The sequence below is a fragment of the Aspergillus japonicus genome (genome assembly GCF_003184785.1).
Source record: "Aspergillus japonicus CBS 114.51 unplaced genomic scaffold BO86scaffold_20, whole genome shotgun sequence".
In the NCBI taxonomy this organism is placed as follows: Eukaryota; Fungi; Ascomycota; class Eurotiomycetes; order Eurotiales; family Aspergillaceae; genus Aspergillus; species Aspergillus japonicus.
Genome location: NW_020291657.1, coordinates 190609 through 218166, shown reverse-complemented (window position 1 = coordinate 218166; position 27558 = coordinate 190609). Strand labels below are relative to the sequence as shown.

Here is a 27558-nt window from a genome sequence, read left to right as displayed (position 1 = left end):
GGTTTTCAGCAGATTGCTTGGGATCTAGCTCTGCAGGATGCTTTACTGTAAATTATCCTGTGGTTGTGGACCTGCAGGCCCGTGCAAGGGGGAATGCTTTGTATGTAACATTGGGCTGCAACACATGTTCAGGGGCTTGGTCAAAGTCGCTCTGCTCCAGGTGCGTGCTGGAGATATGTAGGAGCTTTGCAGGGTATTTCATAGAGATCCCTATAGGAAGTACGTCACTAATTGGTGCGCGAGTTGATCATACCTGTGCTATATTATGTCACAACCTTGTACAACTTGGTGAACTAGGATTATTAAGATGATTCTAGGCCACTGGGTACTTTTATATCTATCATATTGTGCATTCTCTTCATAAAGATTCAATTGGAAAAGGCCGATCAGTGCGTTCTAGTGTGGAATGTCTCGCAGCAAATAAACGTATTGGGTGTATCTATATATTGTTCCCGCGAGCCGACTCTTGTGAACAGCAGCCACGCGACTTCTAAAGCCTTGTCTACCCAGATAAGTATAGGCCTTTACTTATTTGGCAATACTTCTCAATCGATATAGCAAGTTTGAACATGGAAATAATCTTGATTCACCAACACAGTAACTTCAATATGATGGGCGGAAATGTTCAGGGCATTTTGTACGGTCTGCAACCTCACCGCCCTTTTTCGGGGCTATTCTGCCGCGCTCTGCACGGACTGCCGCACCAATTATATCATATAATCGTAAAAAAATATTGACGACGCTGAGAGGACGGATGTATATATGAGTAGGTTTGGTGCGCACAACCCAAGACTTAGGAGTCAGAAGCATGCAAGCCAACAGGGCGGGAGAAATTAGGCTCACTTTGCGTGGGATGCTGTGTTTCAAAGACTTTTCTACTTCTCAACGACTAACCCGCGGCAGATATGTCTGCCACTGGGAACTGAGCTATGTGTAGCTTCGCCGCACCGAACGGAATAAGCTTGATCGTCGTTCTATCCGCAGCATTGACCGGGGGGTGGATGGGAGGCAGGGCTGCTGCGTCCAGCGTGGTCGGCCAGTTGACCCGGTATGCATCCACGGAGATGGAGACCGGGGGTGCATCTTTAGCAAAAATGGGATTGGCCAGAGCGTTGCTGCTGCGCTCCCTATGAAACAAAGCGGTCGACGGGTCGATCGCAAACTGCCAGTTCGAGGTTGGGAGAAGATAGTGATCTCTGGCTTTGGGAACAACCTCCCCTGACTCCAGCGGCAGCTGGCTGGACCAGTTCAAAGGCAGATGGCTGGTCTCGTTGTACTCAATGGCCAACGCATACAGCAGCGGACCGTGATAGATCGCGACCGATTGGTTGCGAGGCACAATGTCGATCGCCATGGGGAGTGAAACGTGAATGGTTGTGGTCCCCAAGCCGATGGAGAAGTAGTGCAACCCATTCGAGTCGGGCGAGAGGCTTTGCTTCTTGTTGCTCGAAGAGCCAACTTGTGCGGTCGCGACTCCGGATACCCACTCTGGGATACGGACTGCAAAGCTGAAGCTGATGTCGGAGGTGATTGTGTAGGTTAAGTCTTCGGAAAATGGGTACTTTGTGTCGCAGATAACTACATTCACGTTAGCTTCGCTGGGTGCAGGAATAGGCGCCTTCAACTTACTTTCCACATTCTTGCCCAAGATGATTGTAGTTAGGGTTGTTGGACCCAGGAGGACGTGGGCAATATCTTTATCCCCCTTTCGGACGTAAGAAGATGTAACGAATTTCGGATATCCCTGTGGGTGGTTGACAGTACAGCAAGGCTTCCAGTGGCAACACTCGTTAGCGTGACCGCGTGGACTGTTAATGGGGACTGGGCTAATCCATCCACTTACGAAATTTGGCTCAAGACCGTATGTCAGGGAGTAGGAGTTGACGTTGTAGAAGGGATTCTCAGTGAGGTTCTTGGCCCACACTGCATTCGTCTGTGTGACATATTGGCGCGACCACCCTGCAAACAGATTAGCCCTTGCTGCGCCGCCAGTCTCTGAGGGTAGACATACAGTCCGGGCTCACGCCGACAGGCAAAGCATTAAAGGCTGCCCTCTCTGCTCGATCGGCAAAGTCGTTCACCCCATGGAAGCGGTACAGGAAGGCGTACGAAAACATGGATTCGACAGCCATACATAACTCAGATCTATGTCGCCTTGTTAGCGTTGACTGATGCACAGCGGCCAATATCATGGGCCCTCTCTCACCCTCTCTGGGGGCTTAATCCGCCAATGTGCTCGTCACCCACAATCGAGCCAGACAGTGACGTTTGGTAGGTTGCGGTCAGGTTCACAGCCGTAAGTGTCTGGGCAAGTAGGCTCGTGTTCCCATTGAGACGGTGAAGAACGGTCGGGTAGCGTAAACCTAGGCAGTAGTTGCGGTGAGATTCTCACTTTGGACTTTTCATCCCGGTCGAGTGTTGATAGACGAGGCTGAAGAGTTGGAAAGGGGGGCATACCTTCAGCTAGGTTCACACCGTGGGTGAAGCCACTGGCTGTATAGCCTGTGCCTCCTGTAGGGAACACCCCTGGAACGAAGAAAGTAGTCCAGTCACGACCCCCAACCCGGCCGCCTTCGAACATGAGCTCAATGGCCTCCAGAATAATCTGAGAGTTATTGCGAGGGTGGTTGTCGTATAACCACATCAGAGAGATCGGGAGTTCATGGGTGCGCGAGAGGCCGAAACCATAAGGGTCAAAGTTGTCTCCGAGAGTTTTATTCTCGATCAGCCCGGTGAAGTGATCGCTCAGCATGGAGTGCACAAGCACGACAAATTTATGCATCGCATCTACGATGCGCTCTTCTTGGGTGGGGTCGGCTTCGGCATATTGCTGGTCGTCCTGGTCAGTGGAGATTGCTTCCTGAATGACTGGAAGGTAGGTTCATGCCGTCAGGCCAAAGAACAAAAGGCTTCGCGCCCAAATGCCCCGAGTCTGTCTGGTGGTCTCGGGTCCAATCCAGCCATCATTCGCTTGATGATCCAGGACATAATCCAGATAGTATCGAGCCTGAGACTTCAGTGCGTCGTCATCGAGCGACCACGCCAGTGGTACGATATAATTGAACCAGTACGGGGACGACTCGTGGAGTTCACTGTACTCGTACTCGCCCCCTAGCCAAGTGGACCGCTGCACGTAGCGGTAGAACTCCATCAGATTGCCTCCCAGGCCATCGGCTGAAAGTTGAATCTGATCTTGGAGCCAACCGGTGGGTCTGATGGCCCCGGGGGCGAAAGTGTTGAACAGAAATGGCTCCATGGCTATGAAATGTCATTAGCAGTTCGGGTCTATACTACTTGTGAGAAGGGAGGACTGACTAGGGCTGATGGGAGAACGACTAATATGACCTCCGGAGACGAGGTTACTCAGGCACAGAACATGTATGAGTTCTTTCACTTTCATCTTGCGCATTAGAAGAGGGTGGTGCCTGCTGAGGCAGACATCCTTCTTAAGCAGGGGACTGGAGTATCTTAAAAGGCTACATTGTCCAACAATTCACAATGGTTGACGGGCCATGTACCGGCAAACAACGTCACCCCTATGCGGGGTCATCGAGGCATATAAATCCATTTTATCACGATCTGCAATCAAAGAGGGCTAGCGTAGATTGCACACCAATTTTCCGGAGGAATCCCCGGAACTTCCGCCGTGAAGACATACATATCATCACGTGACACTGCATTCTTGCTTCGTACCACACTTATGAGTTATAAGTGAACATGAGCACTGACACACGGAACAAGTGGATAGACCAATGAGTGGTCCTGGCCCCCGGTCTCATCGTAGCAGCTGTAGAGAGGAAACATACATACTGCGGTCATGCCACGAATAACCACCGAAGTGGTCCTCGAAAGCGTGCCATGAGCAAGGAATGGACAGCAGGAGGAACAGCAATGTGCTAAAACTACTAACGCAATACGACATGGGGGTTGAATCCTCGGATTGCCTGATCTAGGCACGACCATCATTGACAAAACAAAAGAAAACTGACGGATGGTAAAGGTATTCGCAACATATGAGCTGTACCTGCACTGTGGATGTATCTAGTGCCTTGGCTCGAGCTGATAACGATCTCAGGTGTGCAAGAACAAGCTCAATATCTAAGCCACAATGTATACAAAGAGATCGAATATCCGAATTCGAACCCACAGGGCAGCAAGCAACCCACACTAGCCGACCTCCGTCACCTGGTAGCAATCAAAAAGGAAAGCATTTTGTCGCAAAGATCGGAACTGTCACCGTGTACAGAGTCACCGAGTAAAGGCTGGTCACGAACGCGTCCACGTCGAAGACGAAGTCACTCGTGAACCAGTACCCATTGCTGCATGCACCCGTCCCAGTCACGGCCGTCACACCAGTGGTCGAGCTGACATCCCCGGCGCCCGCCACCGAGAAGGTATTCACAACCTCGGCCTTGGCCTCGACCCCGGCGGAGACCTCGAGCAGACCGTTGAGGACGTTCACCCCAACCGCGAGTTCCACATCCGCAAACGGATTCAGCTGCGCGTCGACCTCGCCAGACAGGGTCGCCGATGCTGTCTGTGTGGGAGTCCAGCCCGACGACGTAGAGGCATCGCTGTGCAGCAGGTCGAGGTAGACGGTGCCGCGGGTGATCTGTGTCGACAGGTCCGCGGTGATGTTGGCTTCGCCGGTGACTCCAAATTCGACGCCGACGCCGAGGGTCAGAGAGGGGCCGACACTGAGGATTCCGGTGATCTCAAAGGCAGTGACCGACAAGGCGTCGTAAGTGTAGCTCCAGAGATCCGTGGAATAGGCGGCGGTCGCCTGCGCGGACACATTCAGCTCCGCGAAAAGGGCGAGATCCAGCTCCAGGTATAGGCTCGTCGCCGTCGAGTTGGTCACATCCAGCTCCACCCCGCCGCTCAGGTCCAGGGTTGTGCTCAGGCTGACATCCTGCACGTCGATGGCGAGATCTTTCGTATTGATCAGCTCGCCCGACCACTCATCCGAGAGGGCGATGGTCCAGTCGCGCTTGTGGGATGCCACCGCGCTGGCGTTGAAGACCACCGAGATCGACTGCGCCTGGTCCCGGAACGAGCTGCGGGTGGTGTGGGCCGTGATGGTGTTGTTGTTGTTGGCGCTGGCCACCGTGCTCGACTCGACCAGGTAGACCCCACGTTCGTTCTCCGCGTCGCAGTCGCCGAGGTGGTTGGTGAGCAGGATGAAGCTGGACGAGGGCCACGCGGAGACGCTGCGCTGGTAGTCGGTCGTGCTAGCAAAGACGACTTCCACTGATTCGGCCGAGCAGCTGACGCTGGAAACGGTGGTGATCTCCTCCAGGACCACCGTTGGGAGTCTCATTTGAGCATCCACCTTGGCAGCTGTCCCGGGCTGGCTCACGGCCTGGTAGTACAGCGTGATGTCTTTCTCGGGGGCAACGCTGGTCTGGCTCACATCTGCGGCCCGTTTGAAGGGAAGAAGACTTTCAGTTGACAGGGCACGAACTGCCATCAGACAGAGAATGGCGAACAGGGACCTCATGGCTGGGAAAGAGGAGACCATTGTGAGGGTTTGTAGTTAGAGCAGACGCTTGTAAGTGGGATGCCAGAAGAAAGCAATGAAACGAACAAAATGCGTCGTATAAATGTTTCTAAGCGCCAATATGATATCTAGTCGACCCCTCTTTCAGTGCATGGGTGGTGTTGATGGATTGTTTGCACGCCAAACTAATACTTCCTCCCTCCAATAGCCAAGTGAATCCCCATGCTTGTCCTTATATGGAGGGGGGCAGAGTCCATTTAACTAGACTACTAGGGACCTAACTACCTGGTAGATCCTTACAGGCTACCCAGTGGTAAGATAAACCGCCGAGCATGCCGGAGATACCATCGATTCGATTGGTGGCGAACATCACCGTTCCTCGGCAGGGTTAAATTAATTAATTAATTAATGATCCTGTGAATTCACGCACGTGCATCTGCTTCCGGTGAAGATTCGGTCCCAGATTTGGTCAGACTGTCATTGAACCACGACCTCCACCACGGCATAGAAGGGCAGTGCCAGCAAGGCCATCTCCCCTGCAATGCTGGACAGGTAGATGATGTTGCGTCTTCCGTGGGGGGTGGGGATGCCTGACCCAGCCCCGGCGATGAGAGCAGACCTGGCGAGGATGCCCTCATATAGCCTCTTCAGCTGGACCGTGATCGTACACCGAAAAGAAGTAATATGATGGCTAATTCAACTTGTTTCCCTCCACCACTTCATGGGTTGACTAGAGACCCATCACACCCAGTCACGTCGGGTCACACACATACCTCATGTTGGAACACACACTGCAGGCTACCCTAAGTAAGGTTCACATGGAAGCATATACAAGTACAGTCTGGACCTCCCGGTTGAGCTAGTACACGCATTAAATACACTGATAACACCGACCCATCATCAATCTCCACAATGGCACCCATCACAGCAATTGCTATCTAGCACAAAGCCAATCAATGGGTTGCCTAAGATTGACACGCACGTACACAGGATTCATAAGTCTTGACACCGTCGCTTGTACACTGTTTGTTGGCTGCCTCGCATTCGCTGGCCAGACCGCATTTCCCGGCCTCTCCGCTGCACTTCTCGCCATTCAAACAGAGATTGAAAAAGCATGGGGCCAGACATGCGCCGTACACGTTCAGGTATCGATCAAACTCCCCGCATCCGATGGCAGACTCGAATGGGGTCTCAGTAGGCGCTGGTGGAGGGGAATCTGCCGCAGGTGCAGACGTGGTGGCAGGGGTGGCCGGTGCCTGCGTCTGGGGTGCCTCGTCCCGGCAATCCTCCTCGCAGGATTGCCAGTTCTCCTGGTTTGCAGCAAGGCAGTCGTCGCGGGGCGCGGTCCCATTGAAGCATCGGTCCACGCCGCCCAGCGCCGTCTGCAGGCAGTTGTTGTTGCAGGTTTCGAGAGGCCCTTCGACCCGACGCGGGCATGCGGCATCGCAGCCCTTGAAGCAGCCCTTGATCTCCTTGTCGCATCCGAGGAAACACTGCTGCCAGAAAACTCCCGCATTCCTTCTGTTCCGCATCCTCGATGCAGTCTTCTGACAGTATTCAACGCATTCATCACTCTCATCAACACAACCCCTATAGCATCTCTGGGCGGAACATTGAGTATCCTGCGCCTCAACAACGGCCAGGACAAGAGCAAACATCACCATGAGAATTCGCGGGATGTCGACGTACATACTTGCGTTTGTCGAGTTGCTGGTCCGTTGGAGATGCTGCGTGCTTGAATTGGGTTTTCGCTAGTGTTTGTGATGGAGTTGATGAACTCGATGGTACTCTTTTGGTAGTTAGTTCTTTGTAGTGGTTTAATAGTAGTCTTGAAATGTTTGGCTGCTCGGGCAGAATGGTTCGGGGATGGCAGGGATGATTCAGAGTATCTAGACGATCTGCTGGTGTCTGAAATAAGAGGCATCGCAGGGTCTATATACCCTTGCAGTCACGGACCACGAGGCTCTAGGCAACTACCCATATCTGCTACGGCGGGGGGCTAGGCCGCCAGACAAAGACGACGAGATAGTCGTCGGGTCATGCCAAGGAAACAGCAGCATAGAGTTCCGAGGCAGTCACAAGCCTCTCGTTGTTCTTCTTGGAAAGCAGCAATCAGAAAGGCGTGCAGCTGTATTCAGACCCTTCTAGAACCGACTTCTGCAACCGAGATGTCAGCAGCTGGGGTCGCGGAAATGAGAGTGGCGCTCATGGGACGCATTCTGACACTCCGCAGAATACGATGCGCCAAGAGAGCCAAAATCTTGATAGGCACTGAACCAGAGGAGCCATCGATCGATCGCGATACAGTTGCGACTCGAACCGTGGTTACTGCACGGGTGGCTAAACCCAAACCCTGACTGGCGGAAAACACTATCTTAAACGAGGTTCAACCAAAGTTGTCATAGAAGACCTTTTGCAATCAACGCCAAGTCCTGTTCCAGGGAAACTAAAAGGCCTCTCGTGTTCGCGCTTGTTCCAGGAGTGTGGTGGTTGTATTTAGAATGGAAGGGGAACCCGTGATGCCCAGTCCGAGCGCCTAGGGCCATTGTTATTTGTCTTTTGATCAGTTCCTCATACTTTGGGAACTTCTGAACTTATCGCCCAGAATCTGGCGTGGGAGGAGCTGTACCTCGCCGTCGACGCCCTCGTGGTCGGTCGGGAGATGCGGCCTGGGGACATGGAGATTGTTGTTGTTGGAGGTGAACTCACTCACTTAGGGCTACACCCTCTCCATTTATCCTTCGATCAACCATCCCTCCCGACGGAATTAATAGAAGACCATTATATCTTGGTCAGATGATTCGAGAGTTAGCTCTGCACAGTACGGTATTTCCAAAATATATGTTCAACAAGTAGCGAACCGGGAGTGACTTGAGATATTCTCGCCGAGAAAACGTAGGGGGTGGGGTAGGGAGGTAGAGGGATACTCGGTTTCTAAGATGTATGCTCAATTATGTTAAGTTAGGAAAAGGCTAGGCCGCTAGAATCCAGGCGGACATAGTCATGTCTATGCAGATACAGACCAGGTGGATTCTAGTCGACCTAAGGGGGAAGGAGAAACTTTTAAAGCACATCCCCTACCCGGAATGCGTCCGGGCATAGGGAACCAACGGCCGGATCGACAGCATTTCGGTCTCGACATGCGCCGCCAGATGCCACTTGATGGCCTCCTCCGGGCCGTCGCCCGAGAACGGTTCCTTGCAGAGGGGACACTCGGCGAATTCCAGCCGAGCCGCCGGGACCTCGGTGAGTGCCTCGGGTGGCAGCTGATTCCAGCCATGGACCAACTGCGCATGCTTTTGGACTTTGTCGCCATCGTGTGGTCCGAAGCGAACGGTGCCCGGCTCACACCCCGGCGCGCTGCATTCCCAGTGCCCGTCGTGTCCCCGCATATGGTTGACCCAATCGTCCAGGCGGAAGAACGTGGCCTCCCCCCGACACTCCTTCGCCAGGCAGACATATGGGTGATAGTCGTAGAGCACGTGGTGCTGCCACATGGCTGGGGTCTGGTACACCGAGGCAGGCAGCACGTCACTACAGTAGGGGCACATGTGCTCTGTCGCATCGGCAGGGGGCTGTGGCGGGGGGGGCAAAAGAAGCTGCCGCTGCTGCTGCTGGGGCCCAAGAATGGCAGCATTCACCGTGTGAGACCCTAGCCGATTACCTTGCAAGCGCCAGCTAAGGAGGTTCCAGCAGGCGCTCATTCGGTGCGCGATCCGTTCGCAGAGCCCCAGATCGGCCCTGGGATACCTGGCCTGGAGTCCCCGCAGTGCGTCCGCACGGAATTGCTCGCCGCGCTCGTTGCGGCGTAGCCGCCAAAAGTCTTCCCAGATGCTGTCCCCACGCTGATCGGCCTTCCACTTCTGCACCATTCTTAATCTTACCTCCTCTGCGAGAATGTGGAGGCGAGAGCACACCGTCCCGCCGACTTTCTCGAGGCGCTCGATCCCGCAGAAGAGCAGGCTCAGATTGCGGATTACGCCCTCCGTCTCAAGTCGCACGCGCGCGTCACAGTTCATCTTGAGGGCTTGTAGACTTTGCTCTACGTAGATCAACTTCAGGCAGAGCGACAGTTGGGCTGCGGGGAAGATGCGTAGCGTACTGATCTCCGTGAAAGTGTAGCCGTCACCATCGCCAACGGCAGTGAGGCGCAGTCCCTCTAAGCGATCGGCGACATGCTCGCAGCCATAGAAGCGAACGAAATCCTCTGCGTCAGTGTCATCATCAAGGTAATTTGGCAGGTTGTTCAGAATCTCGGCCTCCAGCGCCGTGCACCGACGGGCCTGCTCGATCAGATCCACATTGTTAGGGTATCCCGCGTGCGGTAGGTTGCAAACCGCCAGCAGTTCCCTCTCTACTAAACTCATTTTCGAGGTGTGAAGGTTGATATATCCAAGCGGGCTTCGGGTCTGAAAATGGTGTCTCTTGAGAACTACTTCAGACTTTCTGGATGCTTGTTGATGGAGGAACATAAACAACAAGAGACATCGAGAAGCTTATATACCTGCCGCATCAGTCCGGGCTCGTCACCTGTGCTACCTGAAGCAACAGACAACCTCCACGATGCGATCTCCCGAGTGCCGGGATCCACCAGATTAGCTCATATGGCCCTTGTGAGCATCGTAGAGACCCATGGTGCCGTGAATCCTAGGACCAATCTTGGAGGACACACATACAATGAACAGGATGAGCTTTTCTGGCTCGATCTAGCATCATGCCGTGGGACAACACAAAATCAGAGAGTGGGCATACAATCCAACACAGGAGAACAAGAACACTAGGAGTATGGACAGAGACACGAAGACAAAGCAGATACAATTGAGCCATGACCTGTAAGGATCGTGAGAAAGAAATGAAGTGACACTGAGCAAAACTACCGAGAGATGGATAAAGCGGTAGAAGAGGCTGAAACAGAGAGAAGATGGTAAAGCCAGACAGACTGAGGAGGAAGAGGGTAGGGAGAAAACAGGAGGGGAAATCAGAGAAGAAGAGGGATGGATGTAGATGCGTCAACCCAGATCCTAAGATGTAGAATCCAAGCCCGGGATGCTTTCGCTACTGACCCTTGTTGAAGGCGACGTTGCGTCTTGTGGAGTTGTCAGTGTTCGTGTCTGTTTCTTTTCCCACACCTGCTCAATCCCCTTTACCTTTTCACTCAGGTCCATATTTAGCTCGTGGATGCGCATAAGTGCTTTGGAGATGCTATCCTGTCGAAAGAAGAACCATAGGCGACCAAAAAATGTTGACGAGAAGGGCATGACATTGTTGTTGGACTCCAGAGACTCCAGGTCTCTTTGCGCAGCAGTCCCACCATTCCGGGACTGTTGCCACCTCACCCCAAACTCAAGCTCTTCAGAGGCTAGGTTTGGATTAATCTTTAGTCTTGGAATAAGCTTTTTTTTGCCTGCACCTGGAATGCGATATGAGATTATAGACCTACAAGGTACTCCTCAGACAGCTGAAGCTGCTTGTTCCCGAAAATATAGCGGAAACTTTGGAGTAGATTCTGGAGGTGCAGAACTTTGACCTTGAGCGATTTTGACTCCTTGTTATCTGACCCAAGTGTGTCGTTCAGCTTCTTCAGCTTCTTCAAAGTCTGTTCGGCCAGACAGTCACGTCGCAGCGGGTGTAAATTTTCGCCGTGGAGCGCTTCCAGCGTGTTGATCGATTCGTGATACATGTAGATCTCATCAAGCGCGATCGTGCGCATAGTGCCAATCTGCGAATCGATATACGCTGGATTGATAATGCATGCGAAACCACGCGCGATGCCGGGCGGTAAACCTAGAGTGTTGATCAGAGCAAAAGAGGTAGTGGGGATCTGGAGATTCTGGACCCACTCTGCCATGCTGGGAGCGACCGCTTGGGAGATTGAAGAGTCTAAAGTGTAGAAGCAGGAGAAGAAAAGTAGACAGGTTGCTCAGGGTTAAAATGTGGAAGACTGAGTCAACCGGCCTTTTAAGCAGCCCCTAGTCGCAATGGCTGGTTACCCAAGGGCTTTGAATGAATGACGGTTAATTGAAAGCCATGGCGAATGTGCTGACATGGATGCGGCCTGTGAACGGGATGCTTCAGCAATGTTAGCAATCAGGAGGGTACTCCTATCCCTTTTTGCCAGGTCTGCACAGGTCTTTCACGAAGAGAAAGCACTGGCATTGAGATGTAGGTCGTTGCCATACCCTGGCCCGGCAAACCCAGTGTGCTCTATACGGGTTGCAGACATATGGTCACTGCCATTGTTCTCATTGAATGGACACTTGAAAGAGGTTGAGAAAGGGATTTGATGGCAAACGGGGCTTGCGTGAATGATAACAGGAACCTTCCACAGCGGCCAACAAAGACAAGTGTAACCCATTACAGTCAACATCTACAGCCCCGTCAGAGAAACGGGGGCCTTTTGACTGTGCAGTTCACTTCCTCCGCTCTAGACATCCACTCCTTTTTGGTCATTTGACGGAGTCTGCTTTGATGAACGATCATCCCCCTCTAGGCCGTATACCCTTGAAGTAACCCCTGTTCTATCAAGCCATCTGCTAGCATCTAGCTTTGTCTTCTCCTCATTCTACTTCTCCTTCGTGCCAGACCCGCCATAGAGCTGGGTCATGGTGATGAACTGCGCCACCAGTGCAGAGGCTGTGAACCGCCCCACCACGCCGAGCGCGTCCAAGGTGCCGATGAACTGCACGGAGGAGAGCACGATTGTTCCATACACCACATGCACCAACCCGCAGATGTTCGCCAACCCATTGTAAAACCCTTCGCCGGGGTCGACGATTTTATCATGATCAACCGTGGGAGTCCCTGCTGCCGTGTCCGAATGCTCCCTGGAAGGCGACCTGCCCAGGCAGTTCACCAGTACCGCGAGACAGGAGTTTGCCAGCGCCACGAGAGGTGGCAGAACCAGCATCACGAGAGATGGCACCGGCGCGAGGAGCACCCACGCCAACTCCAGAAGACCCACATTGCATTTCCAGCTGATGATCGTCTGGCTGCCGAGCCGGATGGCGTTCTCCAGCACGTTGGCCGCGGCCAGCGCCACCGCGAGATATTGCACCACACTCCGGTACACGTTGGGATTCCTGCCGGCAGTATACTGGCGCAGCCACGTGGTCTGTTGGTCGCCGGGATGGTCGGGCTTGACCCAGGGCCTTGCGAACGTCAGGGACGGGGCGGCCAGGATGCTCAGAAATCCTAGGATGGGCCGCTCGCGGAGCAGCTGCAGCCGCTCCTCGATCGTCGGCGCCACCGTGCCCAGAATCGACGGGGTGAGGCCCAGGAGCACCGTCGCCGAGGCCCAATCCCCTTTGTTCACCTCCCCGGCGCCTTCGAGCAGGCACTCGGCCATGTGCTTGCAGGTGTTGGGATCGGAGGTGTTATGGGCGGCGAGGGAGGCATTGTAGTATGCGTGGCAGTCGGGTCGCTCGGTGGTTAAGGTGGTTCGGTAGAAGGGGTAGAAGTTTTGGAACTGGGCTGCGCGGCTTGTATCGAATAGCAGGGCTGCACTGTAGATGAGGGCTAAAGATGGTGTCAATCAGTATCTCAACTGGTAAGATCCGTCTCATTAGATGTCGGAGGGAGGGGATATTCACCCAGAGTGAGTTTCATCGTGGTAGATCCTCGAAAAATGTGAAGACTTTTCAGATATGCCCAAGGACAGTGAGTGCATATATCAAGGGACCAGAAGAGAGACAGAGAAAGAACGGAGAGGTGGGAAACTAACTCCAAAAATAACTTATCGTATTGTTGGGGGGGGGGGGGGGGTTGACGCGGGGCTGAACAACGGCGGTAAGATCAGCACTCAGCACCTATCATCGGTTGTCAATCATCGCTCATTAATCCCCTTAGTGGAAAAGCAGATGCAGCTGACGGAAACTTAAGAGTGCATGCTAACCTTTTGAAGGCAACTGTATGGGTAATAGGAGGGGCTGGCGCGTATTTCCCGCACATGCTGTGAGTGTACGGTCAGTGCACACAGATCGGGTCGTCTTCTCAAGGCAGACTGCTCAAGGCAGACTTCCCAAGGCAGACTTCTTCTTGATATTTTGAGGTACTTCACAAGAGAGGTCTGCCTACTCAGCAATCATGCTGTGTTACTGAATTGACACTTCAAGCTCTCCTCTTCACTAGTCAAGTTGTTGATTCTCAGGTCGCAATGTACTGTACGGGAGATGGTACAGACTACTTACGCAGTACCCCCACCGAGGTGATGACACAAGCCCTCATCTGTGAATTACGGTGCTAGATACTCTTTCTTCATGCAACTGCTGGTGTAATGGCAGTAACGCCATGTGTCATCCATTCGAAGTCGACGGATGGACATGGGTACCTAGTCTGGTACCTAGGATGGTAAAGTGATCGCTGTACTGTAGCGGGCTTACCGCCGTGGCTAGACAAGGCTAACGCAGTGCAAGACAAATGGAGAGAAAGGTAAGCATGCAACGAATGACGAACTGGCTCGCAGAGAAGTTGGCTTCCCCCCATCACACAAACACACCAACAGAGCTGACGATGGTCCATCCATAGGAGAGACACGGAAATACCGAAAACACCCTGCCAACCCACCCGCAGACCAACAGCCCCTTCTTCACGTGGCTCCCCGCCCTCATCCGCCGGCTCCCCTTCCGCTGGGAGCTCTACAGCAATCGCTTCAATTGACCTCTGGGTGGGAGGCAAGGGAAAGTGGAAGAGGCCGGTTGGTGGCCAGATGACATTCCGTCCGGACCGGGAGCGAACCTACCATGCCCGAAAACTTGGTGGTTGGTGGTTGAATGCTCTGTCAAGTGGGCGAAAGGATCGGTTCATTAGTCCTTTGATTCTGCCTCGCAGTATAGAGCAAACCCGGCCATACCGCCCGGCAGAGCGTGCTCAGCTTAGGGCTTCTCCCGGATGCGCAGCGAAGCAGCATCACATGATGTGAGTAGCCCTGGGAGGGTGCTGATAATTGCGTCTTTCGGAGTTCCTTCGTGCGTGGGCATGTTGTGTGTACACTTGCGGAGCATCTAAAGACAAAGGTCGATATTCAAGTCTATTCTCGAGGAAAGTGAAAGGTGATATTACGGACATGGTGGCCGAGTCTCGATCACGGTCCATATGAACCTCAGCTAAACGCTCCATTGTGTACATGAAACATGGTTGATGCATCATCATTCGTATGATTGTCATTTTTCAATTATTCTTTTTCTCTTTCTATAATCTCTTCCACGGCTGAGTATAAGAAAGTAGGTACGGATAGCTAGCCACAATGCAGCCAGGGCTACTGTAACCCGTCCCCCAGCGTGCTTCCCCTCTCATGATGAAATAGGGGTGGGATCTTTGTCCACCATGATATCCAGGGGAGCCGCATCAATCCCGTTTGGGCGTCCTTCTCGCCGAAAAAGTACTGGCGGGTCCTGAGAGTCTGGCGACGCTTCGTTGAAGTACCGCGCCTCTTGCAGCGGGTTGGATTTCGCCGCGCCCGCGAAGATCACGTCCGGCGGGTACGTGTGGTTCTGCCGCTGGGTGCGCCACTCGTGCTGGAGCAAGCGCGCCACGAAGCCCCATGTATCGTCGTCGGCCACATCGGCGGGAACGATGAAGCTGAAGATCGGGGGCATCTTGTCCTGGCTGGTCTGGAGGCTTCGGGCGGCCGCTAGAAGATCCTTGTCCGAGAAGATGCTGATTGTGTGGCCTTCGAATTCCGTCTGCCACGTCTCGAGACCTAGGGCGGCGGCGGAAGATGCTAGATCCATTTTGTGTGTGTGGGTGGGTGTGTCAATATGTCAGTTGGAGCTTTTGACTTGTGTTTGCCTTGTAGGGGATGGATGCTTGGGGTTGCAGTGTGAAGGATGATCACACAAAGCAGTTGGTGCAGAAGGGGAGGAGAACGAGGTATTTATAAGCTACCAGAGTTCTCGCAAAACCCAATCCCTTTGCAAGCTTGGGGGGGGTAGATCTTCGATTGCGTAAATAAGATAAAGACCCGACTGCATTGAGAGCATACAGACAAGAAATGATAGCGGGAATATTTCCTGATAAGAGGTGGTAGAAACAAAGTCTCGCAGAAATCTAAGGATATTAATATATCGGACAACAAAATGCTTCACCTTCGTGCTAGTGTCCAGTGTTTGGATCTGAGTCCTGTCAATCGATGATATCCGCTTAATGTACAGTGAGGAGCTAACAACAAAATCTACGCCTCTATCTGTTGCCAAGTAAGGGACCCCAGTCCAGCGGTCCTAGCTTTGGTAATCCCTCTGTGGGCATTGAGCTTTGTTCAGTTCTGTATGTCCGATTATTCGTTGTGCTTTCCTCTTGATAGGAAGGAGATTCTGGAGCGTCCATTTTTTCCTTCAGCGACAGCAATTTGATAGAGTGTATCTCGGACTAGCTGAATGAAGTAGTGTCGATGCAGAGTGTGGATATTAGCCTTCATCAGGACCAAAAACAAGTCCAGTATCATCGGCAGGGTGATTGAAAGCGAGGACCGTGGGGCCTTGGACCACGTTCCCGTTCACGCTCATGTTCAGGTCTGCGGTCACAGTCGTGGTCCTGGTCCAGGTGACGGGATCCGTCGGGCCGCTTCCACAGCTGTCCATGTAGACCGCGTTCGTGTGGACTGTGATCGTGTGGCCCTCAAACTCGGTCTGCCAGGTCTCCATTGGGGCTGGGGCTGCGCCTGTGACAAGTGCTTGTGCATCCATTGTGTGATAGTCTACAGGTGTGTGGTCTGTATGTCTTGCGAGAGTGAGGTGGTTTGGGTCTCTCGTATGAGAGATGATCAGTGAAACTCATGGTAGTGGTGAGGAAGTAGCACAGGGGCTTATAAGCGATCAGCGCTTGGGGTCGAAGCTATCGGTTTGCAGGTTTTGACGGAGTTAACCTTTAGGTGTTTTTTTGAGGGGGTTTATTGATTTCATTGAACGACTGCAGGTCCTTAAGGAATAATACCTGGAAAGTCCCATCAACCAACAAAACGCTTGACCTCTCTGCTAGTATCAAGTGTTGCATCAAGGGAGTGTGAAATGGTCATCCCCGCTCCACGTCTTGTTTTATAGAGAGACTATGACAATCCATCCATCCATCCATTCATGCACCTGTCACCTGGGAACCAGGCCCAGTCCGACGGATCAGGCTCTGTAAAGCCAAGTCTCAGTTATTATCGCAACTGCCCCACTTCATCGCCTGCGGAGTCGTCAAAGTCTCCTCATCCTCGGCAAAGATAACCACATCCTCGCCCTCCACCCCTACAAAGGTGCAGAAGCCGCCGCCCGGGGAGGAGATGCTGTACACGATCATCGGGTTGTCTGCACGTGTCGAGTTGTATCAGTGATCCTGTTTTTAAAACCAAAAAGAGGAGCGAACGGCAACAGGTACGTGAAAGACGTCTGCAAATGGAAACGTCTGAAACGGAGAGAGGAAGCACGTACCAATCTGGACAGCTGTGGTGTCGGTGGGGAAGAGGAGGGAGTAAGACTCGTCCTCGGTTGCGCCGTGGAAGGTGACGGAGACATTGAAGGCTGCGGCGCTGAAGGTGAGGAGGGAAAGGGCGGAGAGCAAAGCGGTTCTCATTTTGGTGGTTGGGGATGGACTCTGTAAGAAAGGCTTTCGACGATGCGTGCAGAGTGATATGTTTTATGGCTTCTGGTGCGGGTATACTGAGCTGTTGGGTCTGAAGAAGGGTTATGATCCGAGCAGGACCATGTTTATATATCATCTTCTCGACCATCACCGAAGTTCCTCCACCATAAATAGGGAAAAGGTCTCAAACGTAGACCCTATATTTAGGCCTCAGCTGTGAGCTCAGAAACCTGACGTTGTACAATAGCAAGCAATCTCGCACCGAACGGTGACAGACTTGGGGTTGGTTGAGTTTAAGACCTGCATGGCATAGTCCCAAAAATAGCACGGATGGTATGCCGATGCAGCCGACCTGACCAGCTGGTTGGATCAACCCTAGAGGTTCGGGCATTTAGGCGGGCTAAGGCGCCCAGCGGGCACGCGGATAATCCGACTCGATCTGCAGGTGTGGCTTAGGCCTTGGAACTGAGGATGGGTGGAGTTCCAAAGCTTATTCGTCACGAGATGGTCATGTCCAGAGGTATTCGATCTCGACATTTATAATTATTTCAAGCAACTATAGGACGTGCTCCCTAAGAGGTTTTCGGAGTTGTGACTAGCAGGTTAATCCCTTCCTTCAGTACTGAACTTGCAGAAACTTCGCCATGTCAGTAGTCCTGGAGTTCTCTTTCATGTTCTCACGTCCACTCCTCAATCAACACGCTAAGAACCATGTCTGTAGGCTGTATTGACGGGACTTGGTGGATTCTTCACTGGCACAACTATAGGGCCGGGCCACCTGAGTCTTCTGCCCAGAGATATCACTCACCATGCTTACGCCTAGGTTTGCGCCATGCATACTTGGACGCCAGTTGAACTGCTTCCCGGCCTTGAGGGGGTCTGTCCTTCTTTCCTCATGTTGTCTCCCCTGTTTTTGTTTGATCCAATAATTGACATTAACATACTATCTGGATCCATCCAAGTCCATCCGGCCTCGAAGTCAGATCAATCCAGGCTTAAACTCTCATCCCCATTGGGACTAATTCTAAGACTTTTTTTTTCTAGCAACCGTGCTGAACGATTATAGCCACCATCGGACTTTCTGTGATTGTTGGACGGGCCTTACATCCCATGCACGTGAGTGATGTTTCCCAGTAGTATAGAATAGCCCGCAACAGTTTTCAAGATGGCATGTAGCGACATAGGGTTGTCATCCCGCCGCCTTCCTCGCTTGGTATTTATAACTCTCTTCTTTACTTGCGTTAGTTTCTTTGACCCGTGTAATCGTACATTTTGAATGCAAATACTTTACTTCAATAGATAGCCCGATTTCTACATAGTAGTTGCAGAAGGAGTCGAGATTGATTCAAGCACGGCTCTGTCAAGAGCTCCCAATCCGGCAGAATCTACAACAGTAAACCAAGCGATCACGTCGGCGGTAACAATGTACAATGACTGCCACGGGGTCGGCAGTTTAGGACTTTCGCCATTTTTCACTACCGCTGTGTACAAGTGCAAGACCTCCGCTTAAGCTCGTGAAAGCTTCAGCGGCAGGAGGACCAAGAGGGCGGCGATACGAGGGTGGCAAATCATGAGGTAAGCACCGAGCCTTTTCTTCGATAAGACAAAAAGAAAAAAAAAAGGAAAAAAAAAGAAAAAAAAAACAATCTGCTAAGAAATTCAAGAGTATCAATTAGGCTAGACATATAACGCAGCAGGCCAAACACCAATCATCCAAGCACGACCAAGAGCTTAGTTCTCAAACTCCAGGCCGCCCTCCTGTCTGACGGCACCATAGATGCCGGCCAGATCGCCCTTCTCCCCCTGCTTCTCCTGCACCTTCTCCATGTACCTGTCCGCCAACTCGACCCCCCGCATCGTGGCGCCTGCATTGCGGGCCATATCCAAGGCATGTCTGGCGTCCTTGCGGACGAGGTCAATGCCGAACAGCGGCTCCTCGCGCTTGTAGTAGTCGCCCGTGCGCATGCGGTTGGCGTACGCGACGTAGGGGCCGGGGAACACGTTCTCGAAGAACTGCATGAGCGCGTCGGTGCCCAGGCCGGTCTTCTCGGCCACCACCAAGCCCTCGGCGATTGACTCGACCATGCCGATGACGAAGGTGTTGCCCAGCACCTTCAGCTGCGAGGCCTTGGCGGGCGCGCTGCCCGAGAAGTCCAGGAACGACTTGGCGATCACCCCCGTCGTGTAGGGCTTGACGACCGCCACGTCCGCAGCCTCACCGGCCAGCACGCAGATGACCTGGCCCGCAGCCGCCATGGCGGGCGCGCCGAAGACGGGGCTCGCGACGAAGCGCGCACCCGCGGCGGTGAGTTGCTGGTGCACGGTGGTGGTGGTGTCCGGGTGGATGGTGGAGCAGTCGACGAAGAGCTTGTTCTTGACGTCGGTGGTCAGGGCAGAGGTGATCAGGGAGGTGATGGCGGCGTCGTCGCTGACACAGGTGAAGATGATGTCCGCCTTGGTGACGGTGTCGGCGAGGGAGGCGGAGACGGTGGTGTTGGGGGTGGCCTTGACGAAGGCTTCAGCCCGCGCGGCGGTACGGTTGTAGATGATCAGGGGGGTGGTTTGAGGGCCCTTAGCGGCGAGGTTGGCGGCCATTCCCTGGGTTGTGTTAGTTTGAGGTTACATGGCGTGTTTGAGGATGGAGGTGAAGGGACGTACTCGACCCATGTTGCCGAGGCCAATCCATGCTAGACGGGGAGACATTGTGAAGGTTGTCTGTGAAGATTGGTTGTGAAGGAGGTTGATGCTGTTGACGATGATGGGGATCTGCTTGGATCTTTCAGGTCTTCTTATAGTCTGCGAGGGCAATCGAGGCGCCAGCAAGATTAAAAATCAGGCCACGCTTACCAAGATGGCCGAGATATGCCGCAAAGTATTTCTATGCGTGGAGTATACGGATAAGGTACTTGCCCTGCACTGAAGACTGGGCGGACCCTGCCAAGCAACAACAAAGTGCGGGAACCTAACCGCTTTGGGACTAGATTCCGCTGCAGAGTCTGTGGCACGGTGGAAACTAATCCCTTTTAGGAAGATCCGATTTCGAGCCCTGGCAATGCGGCAGTCTTCACAGCTTACTAGGTACCTCAAACTCTCCTGTCGATCACGCTAGAATCTTCCACACTCGCTGGGTCCGATGGGTCTGTGAGTTGGATCATGATGTAGGTTGCGGAGCGGATTGCGAGCGGATTGCGAGCAGATTTCTAAGCAGCACTGTCAAGGATGCCGTATAAGACACAAATCTGTCTCTCCCAGTCGCTTGTTGAGTAAAGTATTCTTTGCAAAGCGATATCAGCCAACATGCAGATCTCTCACATTGTCTTGCTTCAATTCAATCCGGATGTCGCTTCTGACGTCAAAGAGAATGTGCGTTGTCGAAGCTAGCTGCAAAATGTGAATGCCGGCTGACAATCCCCCTTAGGTCGCTAGTCGGATCAAGGGTCTGAAAGACTCCTGCATGCATCCCGAGACCGGCAAGCCGTATATGGTCAGCATGAAGGGCGGGGTGGATGCCTCCATCGAAGGGCTGCAGGTAAGTCGGGGTCTTCGATGCGGTGGCTGATAGCAAGTTGACCTTGTGCTGCAGAATGGCATCAGCCACGCGTTCGTCTCCGTGTTTGAGAACGCCAGCGATCGCGATTATTTCGCCAAGACGGACCCTGTGCACATTGCCCTGGTCAAGGACGTTTTACAGTATCTGGAGAGAGTGCAGGTGGTGGACTTTGTTGACGGACAGTTGATCTAATGCTATGAGCATATCATGGTTCATACGGCTTTGATAGGTAATGCGCTGGCTGCGTTAACATCATCTCAACTCTCGGTACTCAAAACACGAGCTAGTACGGTCTGAAATGAACAATTTTATAGAGCGGTGTCATTTTTTCCCAACTACTCTAGATTACCTCTGCTTCTCAGAATGAAACTTGTGACTGGGGTCTGACCCGGTAAATCCGAAGTTCTTTGTTCCTGCTTGGAATCTCGAAAAACCGTACTAGGATCTGAAACCTTGTATGTCCCGTGGGCCACGTGGAAGCTCCAAATTGCTTATATTCAATTGGTTTCGCGCGGGTGGGTTCCATGTACGACGGGCGCTCCTCGACTCCTTGACATGCATATACTATGTACTATATGGAAACTTAGTGCCGATATTATACAGTACCTAAGGATGCGGTCTAGGAAAAGCCCTTGAGATAATGGATCCAGACTTCAGATCACTTGTAGCTGTCTGGGGACACTTGTCAGCCCTATGACCTAGCCTTACATACAAGCTTGTGGTCATGTGATGAGATCCGGTAGTCAGCGTGCTTGATCACTTTGATAGAAAGCACATACACAAAGAATTCCTCTACTCTGATCATACTTCCCAGAACCAATACGGTCATACCAGTTGGTGGTGACATGTCTTGCCCTAACATGTGAAAGGCCTCTGATTCAGCCAACTCGCAGTACCTATCCTTATTCCTCAATGTCGAGACCATCTGTGTGATTGACTTATCGGTCAGTCCCTGCCAGTGACTCACCCCATTCACCGCTAAAACTGTGCCTCTGGTGTAAAGAAGACTACATGCCCCGCAGCATCCTGCAGTGAAGGCGTGATTGATCCTGTGAAAACTACAGGGATGCTGCACTTCTCCCACCAGCCTCGCTAATACCATGCAGCCGCAATACAGGTCACTTAAGCTGGATGGATCATAATATTCCATGAATCAGAGACAGCAAAATAAATGAATTTCGGTGAGAGACTACACCGATGAACTATTATCTGAGCTTGTATGGTGGTGTCTGGCTGATGTTCTTCGAATGGCAGTAGAAGGCGATAACACAATCCGGCAGCAAATGGTGCAAGCCAACCCTGACATGGCAACATCCCGCACTCCTCTTTTTCCTGCTACTCCCCCTTGCCATTCTCTGGCTTACTTTTACAGTGATCACTTTGACCATCTAGCCTGTCGCCTGAGCGGCTTCTGATCTCTTGTTAGCGAGTGGGCGTTGTCTTCTTCGTCTTAGCATTCTGGGCAAGTCATGGCGTGGCCCAAGCACATTTCCGAGGCGAACAGCCTTGAGCTTGATCTCCGAATATTAATCGAGTCGCGGTTAATTACAACACGAGATGATTGGCTTCTTAGATTGCTATCATATCACAGAGATTAGACGGTCGTCCAATTCGCCATCCATTTCAGGGCCACTAGTGTGTACTTGCACCATCGCTTCCTTGAAGCACGCATGCATCCGCTCGTTTGCACCTTCAGTGCGCATACTCACCAGCCTCGCACATGTCAAAGTGGAGTATATGAAGCGCACCGTCGCCGCGACAAGTCAACTGTGAGGTGCGTCTCTTTGGTTGAGAAAGCTAGCTGGGCATCACAGCACCGCCGAGCAAGAATGTCGATCTCCCATCAGACATCAGCCCTGGATGGCAAACATCCTTTGGAGGATGTCCAGGCCACCAGCATCGACAGCCCGGTCGACAACACCAAAGACAAGACGTCGTCGCTGGCCGAACCCGACGAGGAGCCTCAGTCCCGGTCGCTCTTCGCCTTCTTTTCGGACCGCAAGAAGAAGACGATCGACCTGGATGCCATCGCCACCACGCGGAGCGTCTTCGACGACCCGAACCTGGCGCGCTTCTACCAGCCCCATGCGGACTACGAGAACTTGCATCGATTCGATCCGTCGGAGCGATGGACCTATCGCGAGGAGCGAGCCGTGCGGCGCAAGACCGACCTGAAGATCCTCCTCTGGATCTTCGTCATGTTCTTCGGATTGAACCTGGACCGCGGGAACCTGAGCAATGCCTCGGCGGACAACCTCCTCCCCGACCTCGGCATCAACACCAACGACTACAACAACGCCCAGAACATGTATCGCATCGGCTTTCTGATCGCGGAGATTCCGTCCCAGATGATCGGCAAGCGACTGGGCCCCGACCGCTGGATCCCCGTGCAGATCATCCTGTGGAGTTTGGCCTCGGGCGGCCAGTTCTTCATGCACAACCGGGCGGGCTTCTTCGCCTGCCGCTTCTTCATCGGCCTGTTCATGGGCGGATTCATCCCCGACGCCATCCTCTACCTGTCGTACTTCTACACGAAGCGGGAGATGCCCATCCGCCTGGCCTTTTTCTGGTTCGTCGACTCCATCTCCGGCGTGATCGCTTCGTTCATCGCCTACGGCGTCCTGCACATGCGCGGCGTCGACGGACGCGAGGGCTGGCGCTGGCTGTTCCTGATCGAGGCCCTCATCAGTATCGTGATCGGCTTTCTCAGCTTCCTGTTCCTGGTCCCGGGCCCCACGCAGACCAAAACCTGGTGGAACCCGCGCGGCTACTACACGGAGCGCGAGGAGAAGATCATCGTGAACCGGGTGCTGCGCGACGACCCGTCCAAGGGGGACATGCACAACCGCGAAGCGCTCACACTGGGCATGCTGTGGAAGAGTCTGAAGGACTACGACCTGTGGCCGATCTACGTGATCGGGATCCTGTTCGAGATCCCGACCTCGCCGCCCAAGTCCTACCTGAGCCTGTCGCTGAAGGCGATCGGGTTCTCGACCTTCCACACCACGCTGCTGGGCATCCCGGTCACCGTCTTCTCGGCCATTAACTTGCTGCTGGTGACGGAGCTGTCCGAGCGGTGGCGCCAGATCTGCTACGTCGGCATCCTGACCCAGCTCTGGTCGCTGCCGCTGCTCATCGTGCTGTACCGCAGCGCGAGCGTGCTGTCCAACTGGGGCCTCTACGCCGTCACCTTCGTGCTGCTGGGCTGGCCCTCGCCCCACGCGGCGCATGTCGGCTGGTGCTCGCGCCTCAGCAACGCCGTGCGCACCCGCGCCGTCAGCGCCGCCCTGTACAACATCACCATCCAGCTGTCCGGGATCGCCTCGTCGAACATCTACCGCGACGACGATAAGCCGTACTATCACCGCGGCGACGGCCAGCTCATCGCCATCAACGTCGCCACCATTGCGGTGTACGTGCTGGCCAAGGTGTACTACGCCAAGCGCAACCAGTGGAAGCAGGACAGGTGGGCGGCGATGACGGACGAGCAGAAGGCGGACTACCTGGAGAATACGAAGGATGAGGGCAACAAGCGATTGGACTTTTTCTTCGATTCCTAGGGCAAGAGCTTGGCCAGATTGGATGTGGTCGGAGGTTGTTTGGGTGGTGGGGTGCATAATGGTTTTTTTCGGTGGTGGGAGGGTTGGATGAGTTTAGAAATTATACAGAGCTGAGGCCCAATGGCTGCCTGCCATTGCTCGCAATATGTTCTAGCCATGTCACCAACTTGGAGTCAGTTTTATCGCCGCGAGGTTATTCTTAATGTTTACAATCCAGTGGGAAGGTCAATGATTAAGCCTCCTATTTTCTTCCTCCATCATCTCTTCGTCTCCATTATCCCGATCGAAAGTCACACCAAGCGACATTCTTCACAACCCTCCCTAGAATATGGATTGGAAGAGAACGATTTGTGGCATCATGGTGATAGTCTACTCATCTTTGAAACAGGCAAAGTAATAACCGCCTCCCGCCCCTTGCGCATCGGTGGGTTATAAGGGGTTCTGTCTGCGCTTGCTATACTCGGTCACGCTTTGGTTTGCTTTATGATATACGGGCCGTGCCAAGTCGGTTGGGGCCGACAGACAACGGTAGTATGCTGGTACCGTTATCAGCTAACAAGCATAGATGGGCAGCTAGTACCAGTAGATTGCAAGTATAGCCTCACACCGAGGCCGGATGACGTGACGGAGATAAGTCCACCAACAGGACCCCATTTCTTGGACCCCTGCTTAGCATCTCGGCTATTCCTGAGAATTGCCTGACTGAGTCAATAAGCACTATACGGTCCTTTAGATTAACTGCAAGATGCCGAACGCCGGGAAGATGACCACCGAGTGCCCCTCGATCACGTCTTTTCCCACCTATAAAGCCCTAAGTGATGCCGTCAGCAGCAAGCAGCCAGCCGTAGCTACCTGGCTTTTTTTTTTTTGTTTGCACTTGGCAATCTACCCCTCTATCCCATTCCAATCCTCTTGAAGCACCAACCAAAATGGGCTCTATCCAACCCTCCGAGCCAAAGGAGGTGGTCCTCCCCCCGCGACCCCCCAACCTGCCGCACCCAGAATACCGCACTCCGCGCGGCGTCTCCCCGCTGGACTCGGTGCGCGCCGCCGGGCTGCAATACCCCAACTACACCCCGTTCAAGCTCCCCAACCTGGCCATTCAACCCTTCACCGACCGCGGCCTCTCCTCCTCCCCGAACAAGCAGGACCTCCTGTCCGCCGCCACGGAGATCATCCACCTGACCCCGGAAATCGGCACAGAACTGACGGGCCTCCAGCTGACGCAGCTGACGGATGTCCAGAAGAACGACCTCGCGCGGCTCGTCGCGGAGCGCGGCGTCGTCTTCTTCCGGGATCAGCAGATGGACGTTCACGAGCAGATCGCGTTCGGCGCGTATTTCGGCGAGTTGCACATCCACCAGATGGCCGGCATCATCCCGGACCTGCCCTGGGTGCATCCCATCCACAAGGACGAGACGGCGGTCAACGGCCGGAGTCACCAGATCTGGCATTCGGATGTCAGTTACGAGCTGCAGCCGCCGGGGTTGACGATGTTGAAGATGGACACGCTCCCCAGGGCGGGGCCGGGCGGGGAGGAGACCGGGGGCGATACGATCTGGGCGAGTGGGTATGCCTTGTATGAATGTGAGTGTGCCTCTGGGATTCTTCGGGTGAAGTGGCAGGGAGAAGAATAAAAGGGGAAGGGGGTGGAGGAGATGCTAACTGGCGAGCATGACAGCTCTATCGCCCAAGCTGCGCGCCTTCCTGGAGACGCTCGAGGCCAAGCATAGCGGACTCGAGCAGGCGGAGAAGGCCCTGCGCACGAGTGGGTGCCTGCGGAGAGATCCCATTGAGACGAATGTGAGTGTTTTGGTCTCTGTTCTCGGCGTCCCTAGGGGGCTATTAGCACAGCGGCTAATTGGGGAATTGGGTGACAGCACCCCGTCGTCCGCACGCATCCGGTCACGGGCTGGAAGACGCTGTACGTCAACGAGAACTTCACCAAGGAGATCGTGGGCCTCGAGAAGCGCATCGGCGATGGCATCCTGGATAGCCTCTATCGCACCGTGGCGGAGGGGTACGAGTTTCAGGTGCGCTGGAAGTGGACCAAGAACGCGGTGGCCATCTGGGATAATCGCGCCACTTTCCATACGGGGATTTTTGATTACTGTGAGTCATTCTGTCCATGGGGTAGTAAGGTCTTTAGAGGGTAAGTGAACGAGAGCGCTGATGTGTTGCACCTGATAGTCCCCCATCTTCGGCATGGGCTGCGGGTTGCGCCTCAGGCCGAGACGCCGTATTTCGATCCCAACTCCAAGACCAGGAAGGAGGCGCTTGCGGAGGTGGAGGAAATTAGCAAAAAGGCGTGATTGGGAAGAGCCGCAGGAGGGTGTATGTGACCGGTGTAAACAGGATCGAGTCTGTGACGTGAACAGTAGAACATTTAAATTCTGGTTGATTCTCTTGTACGCCCTCATGTCCATCCACCGAATCCCCGATGGCCGGTTGCTCCGTCAAGATAGTTCATGTGAAGCTCATTCGCCTAAACCTGCAGACCCCCCCTCCTGCAGGCACCATTTCCCCGAGTCTAACTCTCCCACCAGAAGTAATATAGCTGCAGGATTGTTTAAATTAAACCACGATCACGTCAATCTTCTGCAGTCCCTCGCCATGCCTCTCTGCCCCTGTTCCTGAAGACACGCTTCAGGTATAAAAAGGCGTCCATAGCCCCTCGGACCGTATCTCCAGACAAGCACCAGCATCATCACAATGCTTCTTCTCTCCTCCCTCGTCCTTGCTGGCCTGGCAGCCAGCCAGCTGATCGGCCCCGTGGGTCCCACCACCGACCTCTCCCTCAAGACCCACGAGTGCAGCATCCTCGACTACGGGGCCGTCGCCGACAACAGCACCGACATCGCCACCGCGCTGGAGACCACCTTCACCGAGTGCGTGCTCCCCAACCCGGGCAGTCGACTGATCGTCCCCGAGGGCAACTACCTGATCGAGCGCGGGGTCGTGCTCAGCAACGCCACCAACTGGGCGTTCCAGCTGGATGGGCTGATCACCGCCGCCTACGGGGGCAACTGGACCATTGAACGTGCGTTGATCCTCCAGGGCTATGCCGGCGTGGACGTGCTCAATTCCACCATCAACGGTGAGGGTGACCAGAAGTTTCTGCTAGATGTGCTTGTCATTGTGAATGGTATGTTTTTTTCTCGCTCCTTGCTTCTTCTTTTTTTTTTTTTTTTTTCCTTTTTTTTTTTTTTGGTGCTGATTAGCAACGCAGCGGTCGATTTCTACTTCTACTCGTCCACCGGGCTGGTTGCTATTCAGGGCCAGGGATATATTTTTTGTAATCTCAACAAGTAAGTCCACTGTTTCAGTCATTGGTGCAGAGTCGGGTGCTCATGATCGACTGCAGCACCGATCGCCCCCGTCTCGTGCGAGTC

General features: G+C 53.6%; 14 protein-coding genes across 14 annotated transcripts in view; 4 read left to right on the top strand and 10 right to left on the bottom strand.

Moving 5' to 3' along the window:
* Positions 1 to 766: 766 nt before the first annotated feature.
* BO86DRAFT_429272 (uncharacterized protein) lies at positions 767 to 3256 on the bottom strand (the record flags this gene model as incomplete). Its single annotated transcript, XM_025675630.1, has 7 exons — positions 767 to 1578; positions 1630 to 1771; positions 1844 to 1959; positions 2012 to 2145; positions 2207 to 2363; positions 2458 to 2830; positions 2888 to 3256. The coding sequence occupies 7 exons, from the start codon at positions 3254 to 3256 to the stop codon at positions 890 to 892; spliced, it is 1980 nt and encodes a 659-aa protein (XP_025528284.1). The 3' UTR covers positions 767 to 889.
* Positions 3257 to 4195: 939 nt separating this feature from the next.
* BO86DRAFT_399031 (uncharacterized protein) lies at positions 4196 to 5521 on the bottom strand (the record flags this gene model as incomplete). The annotated part of the gene is made up of 1 exon (XM_025673589.1): positions 4196 to 5521. The coding sequence occupies one exon, from the start codon at positions 5519 to 5521 to the stop codon at positions 4196 to 4198; it is 1326 nt and encodes a 441-aa protein (XP_025528283.1).
* A 456-nt stretch (positions 5522 to 5977) lies between these two features.
* BO86DRAFT_409441 (uncharacterized protein) lies at positions 5978 to 7290 on the bottom strand (the record flags this gene model as incomplete). Its single annotated transcript, XM_025674412.1, has 2 exons — positions 6487 to 7290; positions 5978 to 6151 (listed from the first exon to the last, which is right to left on the bottom strand). Exons 1-2 carry the CDS (start codon positions 7189 to 7191, stop codon positions 5978 to 5980), a joined length of 879 nt encoding a protein of 292 aa, XP_025528282.1. The 5' UTR covers positions 7192 to 7290.
* A 927-nt stretch (positions 7291 to 8217) lies between these two features.
* On the bottom strand, positions 8218 to 10059 carry BO86DRAFT_82874 (uncharacterized protein). Its single transcript, XM_025677714.1, has one exon. The coding sequence runs from the start codon at positions 9970 to 9972 to the stop codon at positions 8578 to 8580; it is 1395 nt and encodes a 464-aa protein (XP_025528281.1). The 5' UTR covers positions 9973 to 10059; the 3' UTR covers positions 8218 to 8577.
* Positions 10060 to 10478: 419 nt separating this feature from the next.
* Positions 10479 to 11348, bottom strand: BO86DRAFT_399028 (uncharacterized protein; the record flags this gene model as incomplete). Its single annotated transcript, XM_025673588.1, has 3 exons — positions 10479 to 10586; positions 10648 to 10875; positions 10941 to 11348. 3 exons carry the CDS (start codon positions 11346 to 11348, stop codon positions 10479 to 10481), a joined length of 744 nt encoding a protein of 247 aa, XP_025528280.1.
* Positions 11349 to 11390: 42 nt separating this feature from the next.
* Positions 11391 to 11964, bottom strand: BO86DRAFT_82888 (uncharacterized protein). The gene is made up of 2 exons (XM_025677715.1): positions 11680 to 11964; positions 11391 to 11569 (listed from the first exon to the last, which is right to left on the bottom strand). Exons 1-2 carry the CDS (start codon positions 11865 to 11867, stop codon positions 11515 to 11517), a joined length of 243 nt encoding a protein of 80 aa, XP_025528279.1. The 5' UTR covers positions 11868 to 11964; the 3' UTR covers positions 11391 to 11514.
* Positions 11965 to 12062: 98 nt separating this feature from the next.
* Positions 12063 to 13105, bottom strand: BO86DRAFT_399027 (uncharacterized protein; the record flags this gene model as incomplete). Its single annotated transcript, XM_025673587.1, has 2 exons — positions 12063 to 13015; positions 13090 to 13105. 2 exons carry the CDS (start codon positions 13103 to 13105, stop codon positions 12063 to 12065), a joined length of 969 nt encoding a protein of 322 aa, XP_025528278.1.
* Positions 13106 to 14787: 1682 nt separating this feature from the next.
* On the bottom strand, positions 14788 to 16179 carry BO86DRAFT_399025 (uncharacterized protein; the record flags this gene model as incomplete). The annotated part of the gene is made up of 2 exons (XM_025673586.1): positions 14788 to 15218; positions 15918 to 16179. 2 exons carry the CDS (start codon positions 16177 to 16179, stop codon positions 14788 to 14790), a joined length of 693 nt encoding a protein of 230 aa, XP_025528277.1.
* A 209-nt stretch (positions 16180 to 16388) lies between these two features.
* On the bottom strand, positions 16389 to 17298 carry BO86DRAFT_388859 (uncharacterized protein). Its single transcript, XM_025671967.1, has 2 exons — positions 16906 to 17298; positions 16389 to 16782 (listed from the first exon to the last, which is right to left on the bottom strand). The coding sequence occupies exons 1-2, from the start codon at positions 17045 to 17047 to the stop codon at positions 16628 to 16630; spliced, it is 297 nt and encodes a 98-aa protein (XP_025528276.1). The 5' UTR covers positions 17048 to 17298; the 3' UTR covers positions 16389 to 16627.
* A 1489-nt stretch (positions 17299 to 18787) lies between these two features.
* Positions 18788 to 19795, bottom strand: BO86DRAFT_429262 (NAD(P)-dependent oxidoreductase; the record flags this gene model as incomplete). The annotated part of the gene is made up of 2 exons (XM_025675629.1): positions 19715 to 19795; positions 18788 to 19654 (listed from the first exon to the last, which is right to left on the bottom strand). Exons 1-2 carry the CDS (start codon positions 19757 to 19759, stop codon positions 18788 to 18790), a joined length of 912 nt encoding a protein of 303 aa, XP_025528275.1. The 5' UTR covers positions 19760 to 19795.
* A 558-nt stretch (positions 19796 to 20353) lies between these two features.
* BO86DRAFT_399022 (Dabb family protein) lies at positions 20354 to 20798 on the top strand (the record flags this gene model as incomplete). Its single annotated transcript, XM_025673585.1, has 3 exons — positions 20354 to 20419; positions 20475 to 20585; positions 20640 to 20798. 3 exons carry the CDS (start codon positions 20354 to 20356, stop codon positions 20796 to 20798), a joined length of 336 nt encoding a protein of 111 aa, XP_025528274.1.
* Positions 20799 to 22435: 1637 nt separating this feature from the next.
* Positions 22436 to 24166, top strand: BO86DRAFT_378798 (putative MFS transporter; the record flags this gene model as incomplete). Its single annotated transcript, XM_025670643.1, has 1 exon — positions 22436 to 24166. One exon carries the CDS (start codon positions 22436 to 22438, stop codon positions 24164 to 24166), a length of 1731 nt encoding a protein of 576 aa, XP_025528273.1.
* An 862-nt stretch (positions 24167 to 25028) lies between these two features.
* Positions 25029 to 26478, top strand: BO86DRAFT_429256 (TauD/TfdA dioxygenase family protein; the record flags this gene model as incomplete). The annotated part of the gene is made up of 4 exons (XM_025675628.1): positions 25029 to 25753; positions 25848 to 25969; positions 26047 to 26278; positions 26357 to 26478. The coding sequence occupies exons 1-4, from the start codon at positions 25096 to 25098 to the stop codon at positions 26476 to 26478; spliced, it is 1134 nt and encodes a 377-aa protein (XP_025528272.1). The 5' UTR covers positions 25029 to 25095.
* A 400-nt stretch (positions 26479 to 26878) lies between these two features.
* BO86DRAFT_361231 (putative rhamnogalacturonase) overlaps positions 26879 to 27558 on the top strand; it is a gene marked incomplete at its 5' end in the record, with an annotated part of 2223 nt that continues 1543 nt past the window's right edge. The window contains one exon of the mRNA XM_025669850.1: positions 26879 to 27311. Within this exon, the coding sequence (XP_025528271.1) occupies positions 26879 to 27311 (433 nt within the window). The remainder of the gene's footprint in view (positions 27312 to 27558) is intronic.